Genomic DNA, 16994 nt, shown 5'->3' on the forward strand with positions numbered 1-16994 from the left:
CACCAAAGGCTGGAAACAGGATCCCAGTCTGGTTTGCATTTCCTACCCGTTCTGTCTCCTTCTTCCTTCCCTTTCTCTCTGCTCATCCCCCTCCTTCTCTCTCGTTCCCCTTTGAGTGTTAAAACTGTCTACCAGATTTCCAGTGAAAAATTCCTTCTGCTGCTGCTGCTGCTGCTGCTAAGTTGCTTCAATAGTGTCCGACTCTGTGCGACCCCATAGATGGAAGCCCACCGGGCTCCCCGTCCCTGGGATTCTCCAGGCAAGAACACTGGAGTGGGTTGCCATTTCCTTCTCCAATGCATGAAAGTGAAAAGTGAAAGTGAAGTGGCTCAGTCGTGTCCGACTCTTAGCGACCCCATGGACTGCAGCCTACCAGGCTCCTCCATCCATGGGATTTTCCAGGCAAGAGTACTGGAGTGGGGTGCCATTGCCTTCTCCGAAATTTCCTTCTAGCAGACCTATTTTCATGAAAGACACCCACTGATCCTAGGAATCTGGGAGGAAGAGCCTACCGTCCTGTGTAGTTAGAAAGGTGGGAGGCTCTCACACCTCTGAATCTGCTCTGACCCTGAGACAAAAATCCAGTATGCACATATCTACTTGTATTATTGTGAAGCCATATGTTTGTTGGCTTAATTCTTCAGAAGAAATATCCGTAACACTAAATTATCATTTGCCAGACCTATGATAAAATCAGCTTGGACAGATGTGACTACAGTCCACCAAAGTGCACGGCTTGATACTAATACACATTAAATCAAAAGAGGAACACGTGTGATTTCAATTTAGGATGTCGCAGACTAATGCCCTGGAGAGTTTACTGGGGACACTGGTTTGCTCTCTCCCAGAGGTGAAATGACCCATTTGGGGCAAGGAGAATGGATGCATTCTATCGAACAATCAGTTATCAGCTTCTAACAAAGCTGTACATGGAAAGCAATCCTGCCTTATGCTTCTGTCCACCTCCAGGACCTCTGAGTTTCACCAGAGATTCGGGATGATGACATCTGTCAGTGGCCAAAAGGGACTATAAAATGGACAGCCTGGTCCCAAGGGGAGAGGTCTGCAGCGTCGTGGGGTGGGCAATACCTCCCAGGCGGCTCTCTGGCTGCTCGTGCGCTCTGAGCACACACCCCACAGAGTGCCTTCATCACAATAGCCCATGTGTGACCTCTGGAAAAGTCCTTGAAAACAGTGAAACAAGAGTCTTAGCTGAAATCTGGAATCCATTCCAGCTTTTACACAGGAAGAAAATTAGGCATAGAACAACAAAGCCCGTAGTTCTGAGAAACCTGTGGAGGCTCTGGCTGACATTAATATCAGGGAGGATTTTTTTTTTTTCTTCTCTACTTTCTATTTCATGAAAACTTTTTGTCTAAGCAACCCAAAGCTGCTAGAAAATACTGTACAGTGAGTAGGTAGCAATAACTAGTTTCTCCAGTGAATAAAGTGAGCAGAAATCGGAACAGGGATGCTGAGTAATGTATTAAAAGCCATTTACTTAACGCTTTTCCAAGCTACTAGGTAAATGCTATTCTTCCAAAATATAAGTGGCCAATATTACAATTTTTCCCTTTGGATGAACAGGAATCCAACTTTGTATTGGCAAAAACAGGGTTAGGAGGTGGGAGTTTGGAGCAGAGGGAAAAGCTGTATCAGCTCTATGATACAGTTCATTTGCCCAGACATCATGGATCTGGAAATATTCATTCACTTAGAACATGAATCAGCAGAGGAGTATGCCTGCTCAAAATTTAACTTGACAAACATTTGCAGGGTAACACTATTTTTATAAGCACAGTCCAATTCCCTTTTGTCTCCTGCTGATATTATTCACTATTAATCTGCCCTATCATATGTTCTTATTTCATGCATATAAATAACTGTAAACCTGGACTCCCTTTGGAAGCATTTTCCTTCTTTGCCAGCAAGAAGAGGGAGAGGATACTTCTGAGTCGAACGGTGGCATACAATTCAGGAAAATTCAACTGGCAGGGAAATTTCATTTGGAATTGTGTTTTAGAATCTCCTTCAAGTTTGTCTGGTGGGGTCTCTCAAAAGAGATACAGACCCTGAACTAAACTAGGTGATTTAGAAATAATCCGGCTGAAGAAGTAGCATTTAATGTTTTAGACCCAGAACACTTATTCATACACATGAATAACTTAATTTTGTTTCTTGCTTAAGTACCTTCACAGTTCATTTTTTATTTTCCTCTAAAAAAATGTAAATGGCATTACTCTGGTCTCCAAAACAGATGCCAGTTTGGATTTTACTCTGCCAGCAATTATTTGGTTTGGCTCAGCAGGGCTTGAGTTGAAAAAATATTTGCCGATTCCAAAAAGATTTAACGAGCTTTGCTGAAGATGCTGGTGCCATTTGGCATGTCACAGGGACTGTGGCCCAGCAAAGAGACCTCTCCCAACCACAGACTTTATGTGCCCAGGGTAGCCAACACTGGGAGTTCAGTTGCTTCCTTGGGTTAAGAAGGTGCAAGTCAAATGAGAGAAATTTCCAAGAGAAAGCGACCAAAGCCAGCGTCCAAAACACTTACTGTCATTAAAGACAAAGTCTCTGGATTTTGATGGCTAATTTTCAGAGGTGTCAATAACATCCAACCTCAGCCTTCCGACATGGTCCCTATGCTGTCACTCAGCAAAGCAAAAAAATCTCCAGCTTCTAGCAAAAGCTATCTTTACCCAACATCAGATACAAAAAACTTTGCTGCAGTGCATTTTGTTGGCATCTGACACCTTACCAACTGTGGTGTCAGAATGTATACAAAAACTGAATTATTCCTTCAAGTAATTTTGCTAAATGTAACCAGAAAATTGACTTTATATGGCCAAGACCAACAGGCATTGCTTTTATTAATATTTAGTAGGATATAAATGCATGAATCTATCACTTTGATTGGAAAGAATGACTTCAGTGCACATCAATCTCATATGTTAAAAGTCACTAAATGTCACCTGAAATCGTACATTTCAATGTGAGCTGCAGTTACCCCAGGAGAAAACAAGACTCTGGTCTTTTCAAATCAATGTCACATCTGATGACTATAACACAAAAAAATGAAAATATTTTCATACTACTTGTATGTTTAAAAATTACATCTATTTTGGTGGCTCTGGCGACAGGAAGAGTGGCACTGAAATGGTGACTACGTTGAAGGAGAGAAACTCTGGATTGTTCTGTTAATTTCAGTTCCTGAACAAATATACACATATTTGGGTGTATCCTACCTCAACTCTTATGGATCTCCCCAAACTTCTAAAAGTCCCTTTCACTAAGGCCACACACTGATCCAATGCTTGTTACATGAGCATCCCATGCCAAGGTTCAGTAACTAATAGCCTCAAAAGGAGGGCCAAATTCTGCACTGCTTTTCCACAGAAAGACCTATTCATTGAAAACAAAGACAGAGCCATCTACCTCATTTAACTGGAGTTTGGAAGTCAGAGCAGAAATCAAAAGAAAAAGTCATACAGTAAGAAAAGGATGATTATAATTGTTATTTACCATCTTAGCTTCTGAATGCATTGGCTGGACTTGGGGAGAAGCACAGGGGTTGCTGAGATTTGGACCTTGCATTCCCAGGAGGTTGGAGTTCACTGACATTTGTCTCTCCATCTAAGAGAAAGGAAAGTAACAGAATCAGAAGTCTGAGAAAGGCAGTTGAGATCATAGACAAAGCTGCATTTCTCTTTCAAATGGATTGTGTAGAATTTCTGTGAATAAATCCAGGGAAAACCTGCAGTTTTGGTAAAGGGTAAGCAAGGTACTGCTAAGTCTTGAACTCAGGCACAGCAAAGAATCATCCAAAGCCACGTGTTCTAGAGCAGAAGTCCAATGCAAAAGAGAACAACATTGTGATGGGAGATCATTTCCAAACAAAAGCAGGCAATACTTCCACAAAACCATGCAACACTTCCACAAAGTGTTCACTTTGTGAACACTCTGAATACTACTCATCAAGCTTATTTTCATAGCTTCTGCTGCTGCTGCTAAGTCGCTTCAGTTGTATCCGACTCTGTGCGACCCCACAGACGGCAGCCCACCAGGCTCCACCGTCCCTGGGAATCTCCAGGCAAGAACACTGGAGTGGGTTGCCATTTCCTTCTCCAATGTGTGAAAGTGAAGTCGCTCAGTCGTGTCCTACTCTTAGGGACCCCAATAGAAATCCATGGGATTTTCTATTTCACAGCTATAAAGAGAATAACATATGCCTAGAAAAATCCTGGAAGGATATAGAATATACCAAATGGTTATCTCAAGATAGCTGCAGCTTTTGTGTTCTCCCCAAATTTTATAGTGCAATGTGAGTCATTTTAGCAGTAAGAAAAAATTCATTTTAAAAGCCACCCCCTTAAAGATGATATGTCTTTCTGTCGCTCTAACTCATGACCACCATCAAAATGGTCCAGCAGGAGCGGCTGCCCAGGGCACATCTTCTCTCCCCTGTTAACCTTGTCTGACTCTACACAGCAGCAGTTTTAGGCCTCCCAGCAGGGTTAGAGCTCTGGGAGGTAAAGAAAGCAGTGTGGGTACTGAAGACATGTGATCAACGCCCCCCACTGCCCTTTTAGCCTACCCTTGTGTCTAGAATTAACATTTGATTATCAATATCTGAATTGAGTTCTGGCTTTTGTCTCCAGGGTGTCCCTGTTAAAAAATGAATCAGTAAAACAAATCTCTTTTTCAGTCAGAAAGACTGTGTCTGACAAACATTTTCCATTTAGTAGAAAACTAACACTTTTTGAAGAACAGGAATAATGCAAGTGTACTTAATACTGAAATCATACAGAAAATAATTAAACTTGCCTCAAGAGAGAAATAGTTTCTTCAGTGCAAAAGTTTTCCATTTGCCAAAGTATGGAAATGGAAACAACGTTAGGAAATTTTAGGGAACAAGGTTTCCGCTCAAAGTTAGCCTAGGTAGTCTTAGAAAATAGAGTTCCTTATCAAAGGAGCTCATCAAACAGTGTAGAATAGAAACCTCACAGATAAGAGTTGAGAGTAATAGTTGAACAAAATGACCCTTCAAGGTCCCTTCCATCGCTGAGATTATCACTGCGATTCCTGCTGTGTCCACCCCAAGGGCAGGGTTATTGTTAGGATACCAATGTGTGGACGAGCAGAGGTACTTGCTAAAAGCCTTGTCAAGAATGATTGGGGCACACTTCCTATCACATCACAGTGAAGTATCATCAGCCATACCTTAGCCAGAATTAGTTTATCAGTTATCTAGCAGTGTATGGCTTTGTGAAACTGTTGCAAAAGGAGCTATTTAATGATGGCGAACTTTCTAGACCACTCTAGCAAAACCTTTTGTGTGCACCAGTTCAGCAAAATAAAATAGAGTTGCCCCTCAATATTCTCCAGGGATTGGTTCCAGGACCCCTCTCTGACACTAAATTTCAAGGTACCTAAGTCTCATATAAAAGGCATCAGTTCAGTTCAGTTTAGTCGCTCAGTTGTGTCCGATTCTGCGACCCCATGAATTGCAGCACACTAGGCCTCCCTGTCCATCACCAACTCCCGGAGTTCACTCAAACTCATATCCATCGAGTCGGTGATGCCATCCAGCCATCTCATCCTCTGTCGTCCCCTTTTCCTCCTGCCCCCAATCCCTCCCGGCGTCAGAGTCTTTTCCAATGAGTCAACTCTTTGCATGAGGTGGCCAAAGTACTGGAGTTTCAGCTTTAGCATCATTCCTTCCAAAGAACACCCAGGGCTGATCTCCTTTAGAATGGACTGCTTGGATCTCCGTGCACCCTTCCCTATAGTTTAAATCATCTCCAGATCCCCTAAAACACCTAATACAATGTAAATACTTTGCAAATCCAAATGATGCTTTTTGGAATTGTCTGGAATTAAAGTATATGGGCTGGCTACATTCATTCTCATATTCCCCTACATCTTCAAGCAGCCTGGGTATTCTAATTATTTTAAATTATTTTTTAAATCATCATAAAATATACATAACTTAAAATTTACCAGTTTAACTCTTTTTAAGTGTACAGTTCAGTGCCATAAAGTACATTTGTGTACTCTAATTGTTAAGTCATGGAGATTTCTCTAAAAAACGCTTATTACTTATAACTTCCACTTTCCAGAGGCTGGTGGGTAGGAGAATGGGATTAGCATTTGACCCTTTATTCAAATTAGTGACCTTCTCCTAAAGAGAAATAAAGCCCAAAGGAGTTTCTGCTTTCAGTTTTTGGAAGGAGGATTGTTCAGAAGGACACATGATTGTCCAGGGCTTTCCATCATGCTTCGGAGCCACCATTTTACAAAGAAGTGAGAGTAGCCTGCTTTCTGCTTCTGGATTCAGAGTCAGCCATGCTGCCTACTTTTTGGAAAAGTTACAGGCTATGACTGTTTCTACCTTATGACTCACAAATTAAACAGAATACTAAAAACAGGGCTGGTTTCTCTATCTTAAAAAAATTGCATTTTTCCCCGTAAGTAATTATATGGGGTTACCAAGAGCCTCTTCAAAACAACTATTTGGTGCTATGTGCTAATAAACGCTCTGCCCATGAGTGTGGCTTTAATGAGTGGACTAGAAAGAAGAGGTCAGAAGACGGGAGTGGCTTTGCTGAATACTAAGCAATACTGAGCACTGTATGTAAAACATCCAGGTAAAGGATATCATCTTTTTTGAGCTTCTTCTTTTTCCTTGAAATAAGTTGGAAAACAGGAGCCAAAAATGTCTGCAGTCCACTGGGCTTTTGTAATCATAAATGGCTGTTCATATCCCCAAATAATTTCAGCTTTTGACTTTCAAAATCACAAATCCTGACCCAGTGAACTCCTGGAAGGCAGTGCCTATTTTCTCCTTCACCACATTTTCAGCATCTAGCACAGAGCTTGGCCCTTAGAAGGAGCTCAACAAAAGTTTAAGAAATAAATGAATGAACAGAGTCATCATTTATTTCAGACCTAGGGCTTTGTGAAATATGTAGCCTAACAGCATGTACCACAAATCAGTTAAGAATCTCACCTTCACCTATAGATATAAACTAATCTTTTTATGCCAGGGGACACAAGAACTCTACAGAAAGTCCCTGCTTGACAAGCTAAAATTATAGCACAGGGGCTGGCAACCCAATAATGAGGAAGAAAGGGCCCAAATTTCTAGGCCCTAAAACTCTTAGTATGTGCTTTTAGATATCTTACATTCATTTTCATTAGTTACATTAATGTCACTTCAGATCATGGCTTCCCAATCTTGGCACTATTGACATTTTGAGCCAAATAATTCTTTGTCCTGGTAACTGTCCTATGCATTGTACAGTGTTTAGCATCCCTGACCTCAACCCACTAGATGCCCACAGCACTTACCCCAAGTTGTGACAATGACCAGTGTCTTTAGATATTGCCAAACATTCCTTGGAGGACAAAACTGATTCCAGTTAAAAGTCACTACTCTGGATGGACACTGTTTTCATGACAGCTGTACACATCACTGACGTGGGTTTGAACTCTGACTCTGTTATCTACACTGGCTCTTTACCATGTACCTGATCCTTTGCTTCTATTCTGAAGCATCAACAGTTTTTAAAAATTTCAAGTACATGACTTCTCTGTTAAAACTTTAAAGACTCTTTTTCTGTTCTACTCCTCCATTGTACAATGAAGTGATATGGTGGAAACCAATGCCAGGCACCCTTTTCTCTGGGTCTTTGCAGCCTAAATGCCCCACCTTTGCCCCTGGGAATGGTACACAGTTTATTCAAATTGGGAAAAAAGGTCACTGCAGTGATATTTTTCTGGACAATGCATAGAATTTCTGAAAGGAAGCAGTTTTAAATGAGAAGGATTTAAAGCCTGGATGAAAATGGCTTGTGGTAGAAGTCTCTTGCCATTAGTGAGGCTGAATGAAATCCGGGATTGCAGTATGGATGGTGCTGCTTTCCTTCATCCAAAACATTTAAGGTGAGTGAGGCAGGTAGTCAGCCAGCTCAGCTGTCCTTCTGACAACATTTTGCAAATAATCTTTCTAGCCTGAACTACCTGACACTGAACAGTGGGAAGACCTAGGTTGCTACAGTTGGGCCATCAAGCCTTTCTCCATCTCCCTGCTTCCAGATAAATGAGTAAATTCCTCATTCTGGGATGATCTGGGCTGCAAAACATGAGGAGAGATGCGTATCCTAGTCACTTGTAACTTGTAACTCTTCCGTTACAAGCTGTGTGACATTAGACAAATCCCTCCAATGTTGTACTCCTCAGCTTCCCATTGGTAAAGTAAGTATATTGATAATGGCTGCAGTCATATTCCCACAGGACTGCTGTGAGAACAAAATGAAATAACAAATGTAGACAGTTCCTTAGAATGCTAAAAACATTCTGCAAAATATTCCTGATATTGTTGTGGGAGGATTTTAATTGAATTGTCATGTCACCTCTAGGGCTTTTGAGAACCCAATGGCCCTGAAAATGGTAACACTAGGCATGTGCACTGAGGCACAATGCCAGAGAGGAAGAAGATGTACACAGTGGGGATCCCGCGGCAGGAGAGCAGGTTAGCTCTAAAACAGTCTGAATCTTCATTCTATGTGAATCTATTGTTTTCAGGGAGGTATAGTGTAATAACTTAGAAGTCAGACCACCTGGATCTAAAACCTGATTCTGTCACTCGCTTGCTCTTATTGATGCTGAAACCGAAGCACCAACACTTTGGCCACCTGATGCAAAGAGCTGACTCACTGGAAAAGGCCCTGATGCTGGGAAAGATTGAGGGTGAGAGGAGAAGGGGGTCACAGAGGATGAGATGGTTGGATGGCATCACTGACTCAAGGGACATGAGTTTGAGCAAACTCAGGGAGATAGTGAAGGACAGGGAAGCCTGGCGTGCTGCAGTTCATGGGGTCACAAAGAATCGGACACAACTTAGTGAGTGAACAACAATAAGCTCTTACTGACTTAGTCACTTAACCAAGTTTCTCAGCCTCTTGTGCCTTGGTTTCCTCTTCTGCAAAGTAAGGGTAAGAGCAGTGCATACCTCAAAGGTTTCTTGTGAGAGTGAAAGGAGAGAATGTATGGATCATGTAGGGGTTGAGAGAGAACTCCTAGGTTCAAAACTCAATGGCACTGCTCCTCAGCCAAGCTTGTTTTTTGCCTTACTTTCTTCATTCAAAAATGGGGATAGTAATAGTATGTACCTGAGAGGGTTGTTTCACAGGTTAATGAGGTGGTTAGAGAGTGATCGGCACAAGGTAAGCATTCAGTAAATGCTGCTAGCATCATTAATAAAACATAATATGTATGCATATGTGTTAGCACCTATTATGTACCATCATTATTATTGTTATTATTGACACATCACTCTGAGTCCCAGCTAAACCACTCACTGGCAATTTAGGACACTATACGTAACCCAAGCTATAGACTTTGGAGTAGTCATACACTCCCATGTCCCGGGACAAATCCCATTCCCTGAGTATTACAAACTCACTTGTCACCAGCAAGAAGATGAAACCATGCCTCATTATGGAAGCACTGAAGGATGGAGAAGCCAGCAAGATCCCCAAGGATACACAACTAGGCACTTAGAGCAAACTGGCACCCAGCTCAACTCTCCATCCATAAGAAGCTCTTCTCTTTCCCATCAGCTTAGATCTGCATACTTCCTGTACTTTTTCAAATGGGACAAGCCTCAGCAGAAAGAAGCACTTACTGGCATCAAGACGGCAGAAGAACCCGGCATTGTAGGGTTGGGCAGGGTCCCAGGCATGGAGGCTGGCATGGGCTGTCTCTGTCTGTTGTGAAGATGGAGCAGAGAAGATAGAGAGCCTGGGACAGGCCTGGGAACAAAAAAGAAAAAAGAAAAGAAAAAACAGCAAACATTATTCCTGATACTCTAGGCAGGGGATTCACTGCCAGTTTTTCAAGTCCAGAACCAGTGGGGACAATACCATTACATGAGCAGCAGATCAGATTCCCTGATGGGAGCCACATAATTGAGGATATTAGGGAAATAATAACAAATAAAATACAAGCCTGGCTTCCTTTGCTGCTTCCTAGTTAATACATCAAATTCCACTTCATTTCCTGACCTCTGTTATCTAACTGATAGTCAATAGACAACAAGCCAGTAAATCTCCCACAACCCTTGCCTCTTAGGAAAGAGAAGGGACCTGGTAGTGAAATCCTGTATGTTTACTCTGAGGTCTCTGCCCCCTGGAGGATCCTAGAGCCTGAGACGTGTGTACATTTGTTTGATAACATTCTTCCGTACTTCTGCCTGGAAGCCTGCCTGGCTTTCCTCTGGATATACTTTCACTATCTGGATTTGCAGAGCCAACTTCATTCATAATTTCCAAATAGAAATCTGTTTTGACTTTTCCATAATTCTCCACTTCGAGTGGGAAAAAAACACAAAGCCAGGTCACAAACCAAAGTAGCTAGATCACGGTTCACACGATGCAACAAGTCTTTCTTGGGTCGAGTCTGAGGCCCAGCCCCCAGTTACTGACCCCTCATTTTGTAATAACTCAAGGTGTTAGACTCTTTGACAGAAATTGATTTCAGCCTGATCTGCAGGTCTCAGGTAAGCTTTCCTTGGGGAAGTACATAGTTCTTTTGCTTCAGTTTGCCAGAAAAAAATTTAAGAGCCTTAAATTGATTTAATGAGCCAGGGAATGTGGGGCTGAGGGAAAAGGGGAATTATTTGTGTTTATTAAAAATGGCAAACAAATAACCTCCTTGGCTCAATTCTCAATCTCCTGATGCTCTTACTCTGGGGAGCCGTATAAATGTCAAAACATTGAAGTAATGACTTAACAAGCAAAACAAACAAATAAATAACCGCTCAGAACCTCTGAGTCTTCCATGTTAAAGCATCTTATCCTGAATACCATGATAGGAAAATAGTGCTTCCCAAATTAATGAATTTTCTTAAAAAAAAAAAAATCGCTTAAGCTAAGAGCTGGGTAAAGATTGCAGAGAGATGTTCTTTTCAGGGCAATGCCTTCCTGTGTTTCAGGGAAGGACAGCATGAAGAACCTCTTCTTTGGAGCTCATGTGCCTCCCATGGGTGACTCACAGAGCCTGAACTGGGGGAAAGAAGGCCAAGATATTCTTCCTTCACATTGCTGTTACGATTCCAAAGGAGATTAAGTTTTCCAGTCTTTTCGCCTGAAATCTCCCTTGGAAACACGGCTAGCTATCACAGTCACACATATCATAGAAGGATTAGTCCTAAGTTAGTCCTAGATTTATATGTTTAGGAAGTTGTGTATATGAAAATATAAGAAAATATAAAAGTTTTGCACAGAGTTTATGGCGATGTACACAAATCACAACCAGTTCTATTAACAGGATGTGTGTGAGTGGTTACATAGATAGGCTAAGGTGAGAAGCTGGTAACAATGACATGGGTGTTTTTAGAAAAGCAAATGAAGTACTATGGATATTTCTTGACACGTACACTTGGGACCTCTGTAGTACAGATGAACAGTAAGGATTAGTAAGGTCTTTGACGGCCCTTCAGCTTTTATAAGTCTAGGAAATGGCTTCTTTCAATCGCTCCAAATTTCTATGGTTGTAATATCACTGGGTCAAAAGTCTCTGATACTCAGAGCTCAAGTCAGAGAAGTATAAAATGCTGCTTGATCAACAGACAACTTTTGTTTTATATTCTCCAGTCTTAATGTTTTGTTTGGGACCTTTGCTAAAAAGAAAATAGCTATATATCAAAGTGTAGCATGTTTAATAATGGTCACTTCTTCTAAGTACAAGATTAATACTCTGAACTCCCCAGTTTCATAATGAGACCCTACAGATAGTTATATATACATCCATCCATTCATTTAAAAATATCCAGATAGATAGATATAGATATCTATATACACGCATACATATCATACATAAATCTATATATACATACATACAGTCTTCAACCATATGTCTGCCCCTCTAGTCACCAGGGTAACAATTTGAGTATAGACGGTTAGGGCCACTTGAAAACTGTTATCAAAAACAACTAAAAATATTTGATTATGTTGATGTGAAGTATCATTCTTATAAGCAAGGGCAACACATTATCACCATTTACATTTTGTTTCCAACATATTAATGACAATCCTGGTTATCAGCTTCTATTGACGGTCTATTTTTTTTAAAGAAATCAATTAAACAACTTAATGGTGATGCAAATGAATATGAAAAAGCAATTAAATTTAAGATAAGTTTTCATTCTTCTCCCAGACTGTGGGAAACTCCCAGTTGTAGAGAATAATTGGGGAATAGTATGTTTCATTTAATTCAGTGTTCTTATTAGGTTAGTTATTTCCACACCATGCATAAATCTCCTAGATTTTTAAGTATTAAATATTCCTTCATTAATTAAGAAAACTTTTCAGGGTATGAGGTTCCCCTGGGACTATAATAATAATTACCTATGATACCAATCAGACAAATTGGCAAAGTACAGTGGAAGGGAAAATAGTTATTTGGGAAGCCTATATGTTTGAATTCTGAATAATTTTGAATTACTGTTTTACACAGATTCCTTAAGTAATTTCCCCAATCCCATCTACAAAACCAATAGAATTTCCTAGACTTCTTACATAGGCTTTTAAACAAAAAAAAAAACTGCAACAGCAACAAAAAAAACCCTATGCCTACCCAATCACTAGCTATACAAAGGCCTAGAATGAGGTAATTATGTAGCTTGGCTTGAGAAATAATCATTTGTCCAGAATATTTAGATCACTGACGCTAAGACGCTAAGTCACTTCAGTCGTGTCCGACTCTGTGCGACCCCACAGATGGCAGCCCACCAGGCTCCTCAGTCCCTGGGATTCTCCAGGCAGGAACACTGGAGTGGGTTGCCATTTCCTTCTCCAATGCATGAAAGTGAAAAGTGAAAGTGAAGTCGCTCAGTCGTGCCCGACTCTTAGCGACCCCATGGACTGCAGCCTACCAGGCTCCTCCGTCCATGGGATTTTCCAGGCAAGAGTACTGGAGTGGGTTGCCATTGCCTTCTCCATTAGATCACTGAAGCAAAATGTTACTGGAATACTTGCATTGTTTAATTCCCTTCATACATATAAAAATAGTTATTATTTAATATACTCATAAAATTTTTATATTGCACTTATACATTGCTTCATATTTTTCTAAATATTTTCACCTTCATGGGACTTGAAACAATGCAATGTGGTAGGTAGGTCCTATTACTCCCATGTTACTCAGGAGTAAGATGAATTCAGAAACATTTACGTTTGCCCAAGGTCAAATGGGTCATGAAAAACAGTACGACTTACACTCAACTTGCAATAGAGGGCTTCCTCCATCACACCTTGATGCCTCCCATAACTAAGGTATTATTGATTTTTTTATACTAAAATAAATCCATGGCCCATTTCCTTTGATATTCACACTGCTCCATGAACTTTCCAGTGAAGTAGTAAAATTCTGCCGACATGAGAAGTCACTCATCCATGTGAAATTTTGTTTTATTCCTTTAAAGAAAAAAAACTTCCCAAACAACGCATCAGCAAGGCTCTGAAAATAAGATGGCAAATTGTGGTAAAGTTGTGAAAACAAAGACTCAACAGTTTTGCTCCAGTGCAGGCTTGTTGCCATGAGCTAATAATTCCAGACTTTGAGCAAGCCGAGCCTCCTTTTTAATAAGCATATGCCTCTAGGTAAAGAATTTCTACTAAAAATTATTGAGGCATGGAACAAGGTAAGATGTGTGAGCTCATGTTGGATTGTTCAGTTATGAAACTGAGTCCTGTAGCATTAAGAGTGTTCCAACTTGACAGACTATTCCTCTTGTATACACTTGTATAAACATACTGCTTACGGCTGAAATCTATGTAAGATTTTCTTTCAATTAAGATGTCAGGGATGACAGACTGTTTTCATTGTCCTTAGCAGAATGATAAGTACCACAGCAAGAGATTTCATGTCCTTGTTTTTCCCTCCAAAGGATGTCATCCAGTCTAGGAGTATCAGTAAAGTCTGCTGGTCTTGTGCAAGACCACTATCTTTAAGGAGCTAAGGGCCATTGTTTTTGTTTGCAAGATCCCAGGAGAGTCACAGCAGACTGCTCTTCTTTCCCAATTCTTCACGAGATCCATTACCTCCTGGGATCAGTTATTAAACTCTTAAGACAGGCAGATAGGCCACATATGTGGACAGGCAAAGGGAAAAAATAAATGATGAAAAAAATTAGGTTGGAAAATTGGAAGAGCAATATTAGCATCAAAGTCAGGGCACAGCCATCTAAGAAATCTTGAGTAGATAAAACAAAACAAAACAACAACAACAACAAAAGAACCTGGTGTTGGGGGTGGGGGCCAGACTTTAAAAAACCTTGAAAGCAATAAAATGGCAGGAATGGTGGGCAAGGAGCAGGCGATACAGACACCGTTGCTATTAAGGTTTCTGATTCTGGAGAAGAAACTTTCTTAGTTAACTTTTAGGCTTTCCATCTCATCATCTGTTTCATGAATGGATCAGACTACAGGCTATCTGGAAATCCCCTGAAGCTCTAAAATTCAGATTCTAGGACTTGAACTGAAAGTGATATGTTCTTAATCTAGTGAGGCTCTGTGTTTTATTATGATAAGGGTACTCTTTACTGCTCACTGGTGTGTCCACAGCACTTAACCTGGCACCTGGCACAAAGAAGGTGGTCAGTGTATCTATAGTAAATGAAATTAGGTTCATACAGCGCTTAGTTCTTAAATTCCAAATAGAAGGTGTCCCTAAAAAGTGAGAGAAATTCTTGAAAATGGACCCAATCCATTCTATGGAGCCCACACTTCATTCTCGTTTAAATATAACATGAGTTCACACACAGATTAGAGAAAGTTTGCTGCCCACTATCTTTGTATTTGCTTATGAAAAGAAAAGTGTGTTTCTTTTGAATCTTCTTAAATGAACTGTTGTGGCCTAATTGACCACACTAATTTCTGTCTGGGATACAGACACTGAAGAGTTAAAGAGGGGAATGCAAAACTCTTAAATCTAAAGAGAAGGCAGTTTGTAGTGAGAAATATTTATTCTTCTCCTAAGTGAAATTTTTTAAAGAAATATAAATTCTTATTTTGTAAAGAAAGCAAATTGCCAGGATAATCAAATAGAATGTGAAATGGAATGACCGTATAGCTGATTTCTTCCCTAGGTACTAAATATATTATAAAATGGGGTACTGAGGAACATAGGCTTTGGAGCTAGTCTGCTAAAACTGGAATGTCAGCTCTGCCACTTATTAGCTAGGAAACCTTGGGCAGAGTTACTTGACTTCTCTGTGCCTCTGTTTTCTCAACTGTAAAATGGGGGTGATACTTACCTCATGGCATTAAATGAGTTATCATATGTTACGTATATTGATTAAAAATTAGTTGTGGTTATTTTTGTTTTTATTATTATTATTCTGAGACACTACCCAAACATCAGATTAATCACTATACTCAATCAAGAAACTGTGGCTTAAGGCTAGAATCTTTTGTTGTGTTTATATGTGTTGGGGGGAGATCTTAGTTCCCCTACCAGGGACTGAATCCAGACCCCCAACAGTGAAAGCGGTGAGTAAGGCTGTAATCTTAAAGAACATCCATCCTTAGCTTTAACTGAAGAACTATAATCTAACAAATGTAAAAATGTCCCAAACTCCATACATATATATTTGTTTTAAAATGCATTAACTTTAGAATCCCAAACTCTTCTATGAAAGCAAATGGATTCTTCCCACCAATGATTTTACAGAATTGCAAAATAACTTCACAGTATTTCTCAGAAAGGAGCCTTGAAAATAATTCCTCAAAACTAGTTCCCGAGAGATCAGTCCTCAGCATCTTGTTTTTCCTGAAAACAATGACAGAAATCCAACAGAAGTCATAACTGGGGAAACAAGAAAGCTATCTGGCCCCCATTCTCAAAGACATCATATTACTTGTATCTTTTAGAATGAGCTCATGCTCTGTACCAGGTCTTATAGCCAAGCTTCTGAAACTGGCTGGCAAATATAGTATTTCCCCTTTTAATAAATAAGGATTTTGAAAGTAGAAATTCTACAAAGAAGTAGAAATAGTTGGCTTGAGAAAAGGTACCAAAGTATCAGCAGAATTCAATTAAAATATATTTCCCTTTTTAAGCTTCCTCAGGCTCAAGAGAGGACCTCTGATAAAGATTGGGAATCTCCCTGAGAGAACTGTCCCTCTGTCCCTTTTCCTTTGGTGACAAAACATTTGGGCATCCAGGAAGAGAATCCTGCCTTAGTATTTTCATCTTATCCTCGACCCAGCCCCTCGCCTCTGTCATGTCTTGAAAAGCTAGTACACTAGCCAAAGCAAAACAGCAAATGCTCTGGCTCATCAGAGATGCTAGTAAGCCCATATCCTTGCGACAGAACTCAACGCAGCTCCACGGCCCTGAACCGTCTGGTCCCTCACTACCTCCCCAGCTCATGGCCATGAGCTCCACACATCTGCCGTAATGATCTTCTTCCAGCTTTATGAAAGCACCGTCTTTCTTCCTGCCACAGACCATTGACATAAGTAATCCTACAATCTTCTCTGGGCGATTACACCAGGATGGGTGAAGTAATAACTGGGAAAACAAGCACTTTTTTGTAGTGCTCTTTAGTGTCCTTTGCACTCTTCCCTGGTAATACTTATCCTCATTTATTCAATCAATCATCAAAAGATCAACTGAGCACCTAATATATTTTGGACGCTATACACTTTAATTTCAGAGGGGAAAACTTGTTTGGTAAATCAGATCACTTGCATAAGAATTCATTTACATATGTCCAATTGGCAACAATAGGATGATGAACAAAATAGATGTATTTCATGGCCTTTTGGAGTTTACCATCTCTGCTTCTCCATTACAATTCATTAAAAATTTTGAGTGAATTTTTTTAAATGTCTCTGCTCCCAACTAGACCATATACCTCATAAGTCAGAGACTGTATCTGCTTTGTTTACCTGTGTAGACACAACTGAAATTTAAGAAAGTATATG

General features: G+C 40.3%; 1 protein-coding gene across 8 annotated transcripts in view; it reads right to left on the reverse strand.

The window, feature by feature from the left end:
• CREB5 (cAMP responsive element binding protein 5) overlaps nucleotides 1-16994 on the reverse strand; it is a 434235-nt gene that overhangs the window by 91607 nt on the left and 325634 nt on the right. For 6 of the 8 annotated variants that reach the window (XM_069586746.1, XM_069586745.1, XM_069586749.1 and 3 more), the window contains 2 exons: nucleotides 9689-9815; nucleotides 3523-3633 (listed from right to left, as the gene is read on the reverse strand). In XM_069586746.1, the coding sequence (XP_069442847.1) occupies nucleotides 3523-3633; nucleotides 9689-9815 (238 nt within the window). The remainder of the gene's footprint in view (nucleotides 1-3522; nucleotides 3634-9688; nucleotides 9816-16994) is intronic. The other 2 variants (XM_069586752.1, XM_069586750.1) reach the window with 1 other exon arrangement.

This window comes from Ovis canadensis, chromosome 4 (genome assembly GCF_042477335.2).
Source record: "Ovis canadensis isolate MfBH-ARS-UI-01 breed Bighorn chromosome 4, ARS-UI_OviCan_v2, whole genome shotgun sequence".
Taxonomy (NCBI): Eukaryota; Metazoa; Chordata; class Mammalia; order Artiodactyla; family Bovidae; genus Ovis; species Ovis canadensis.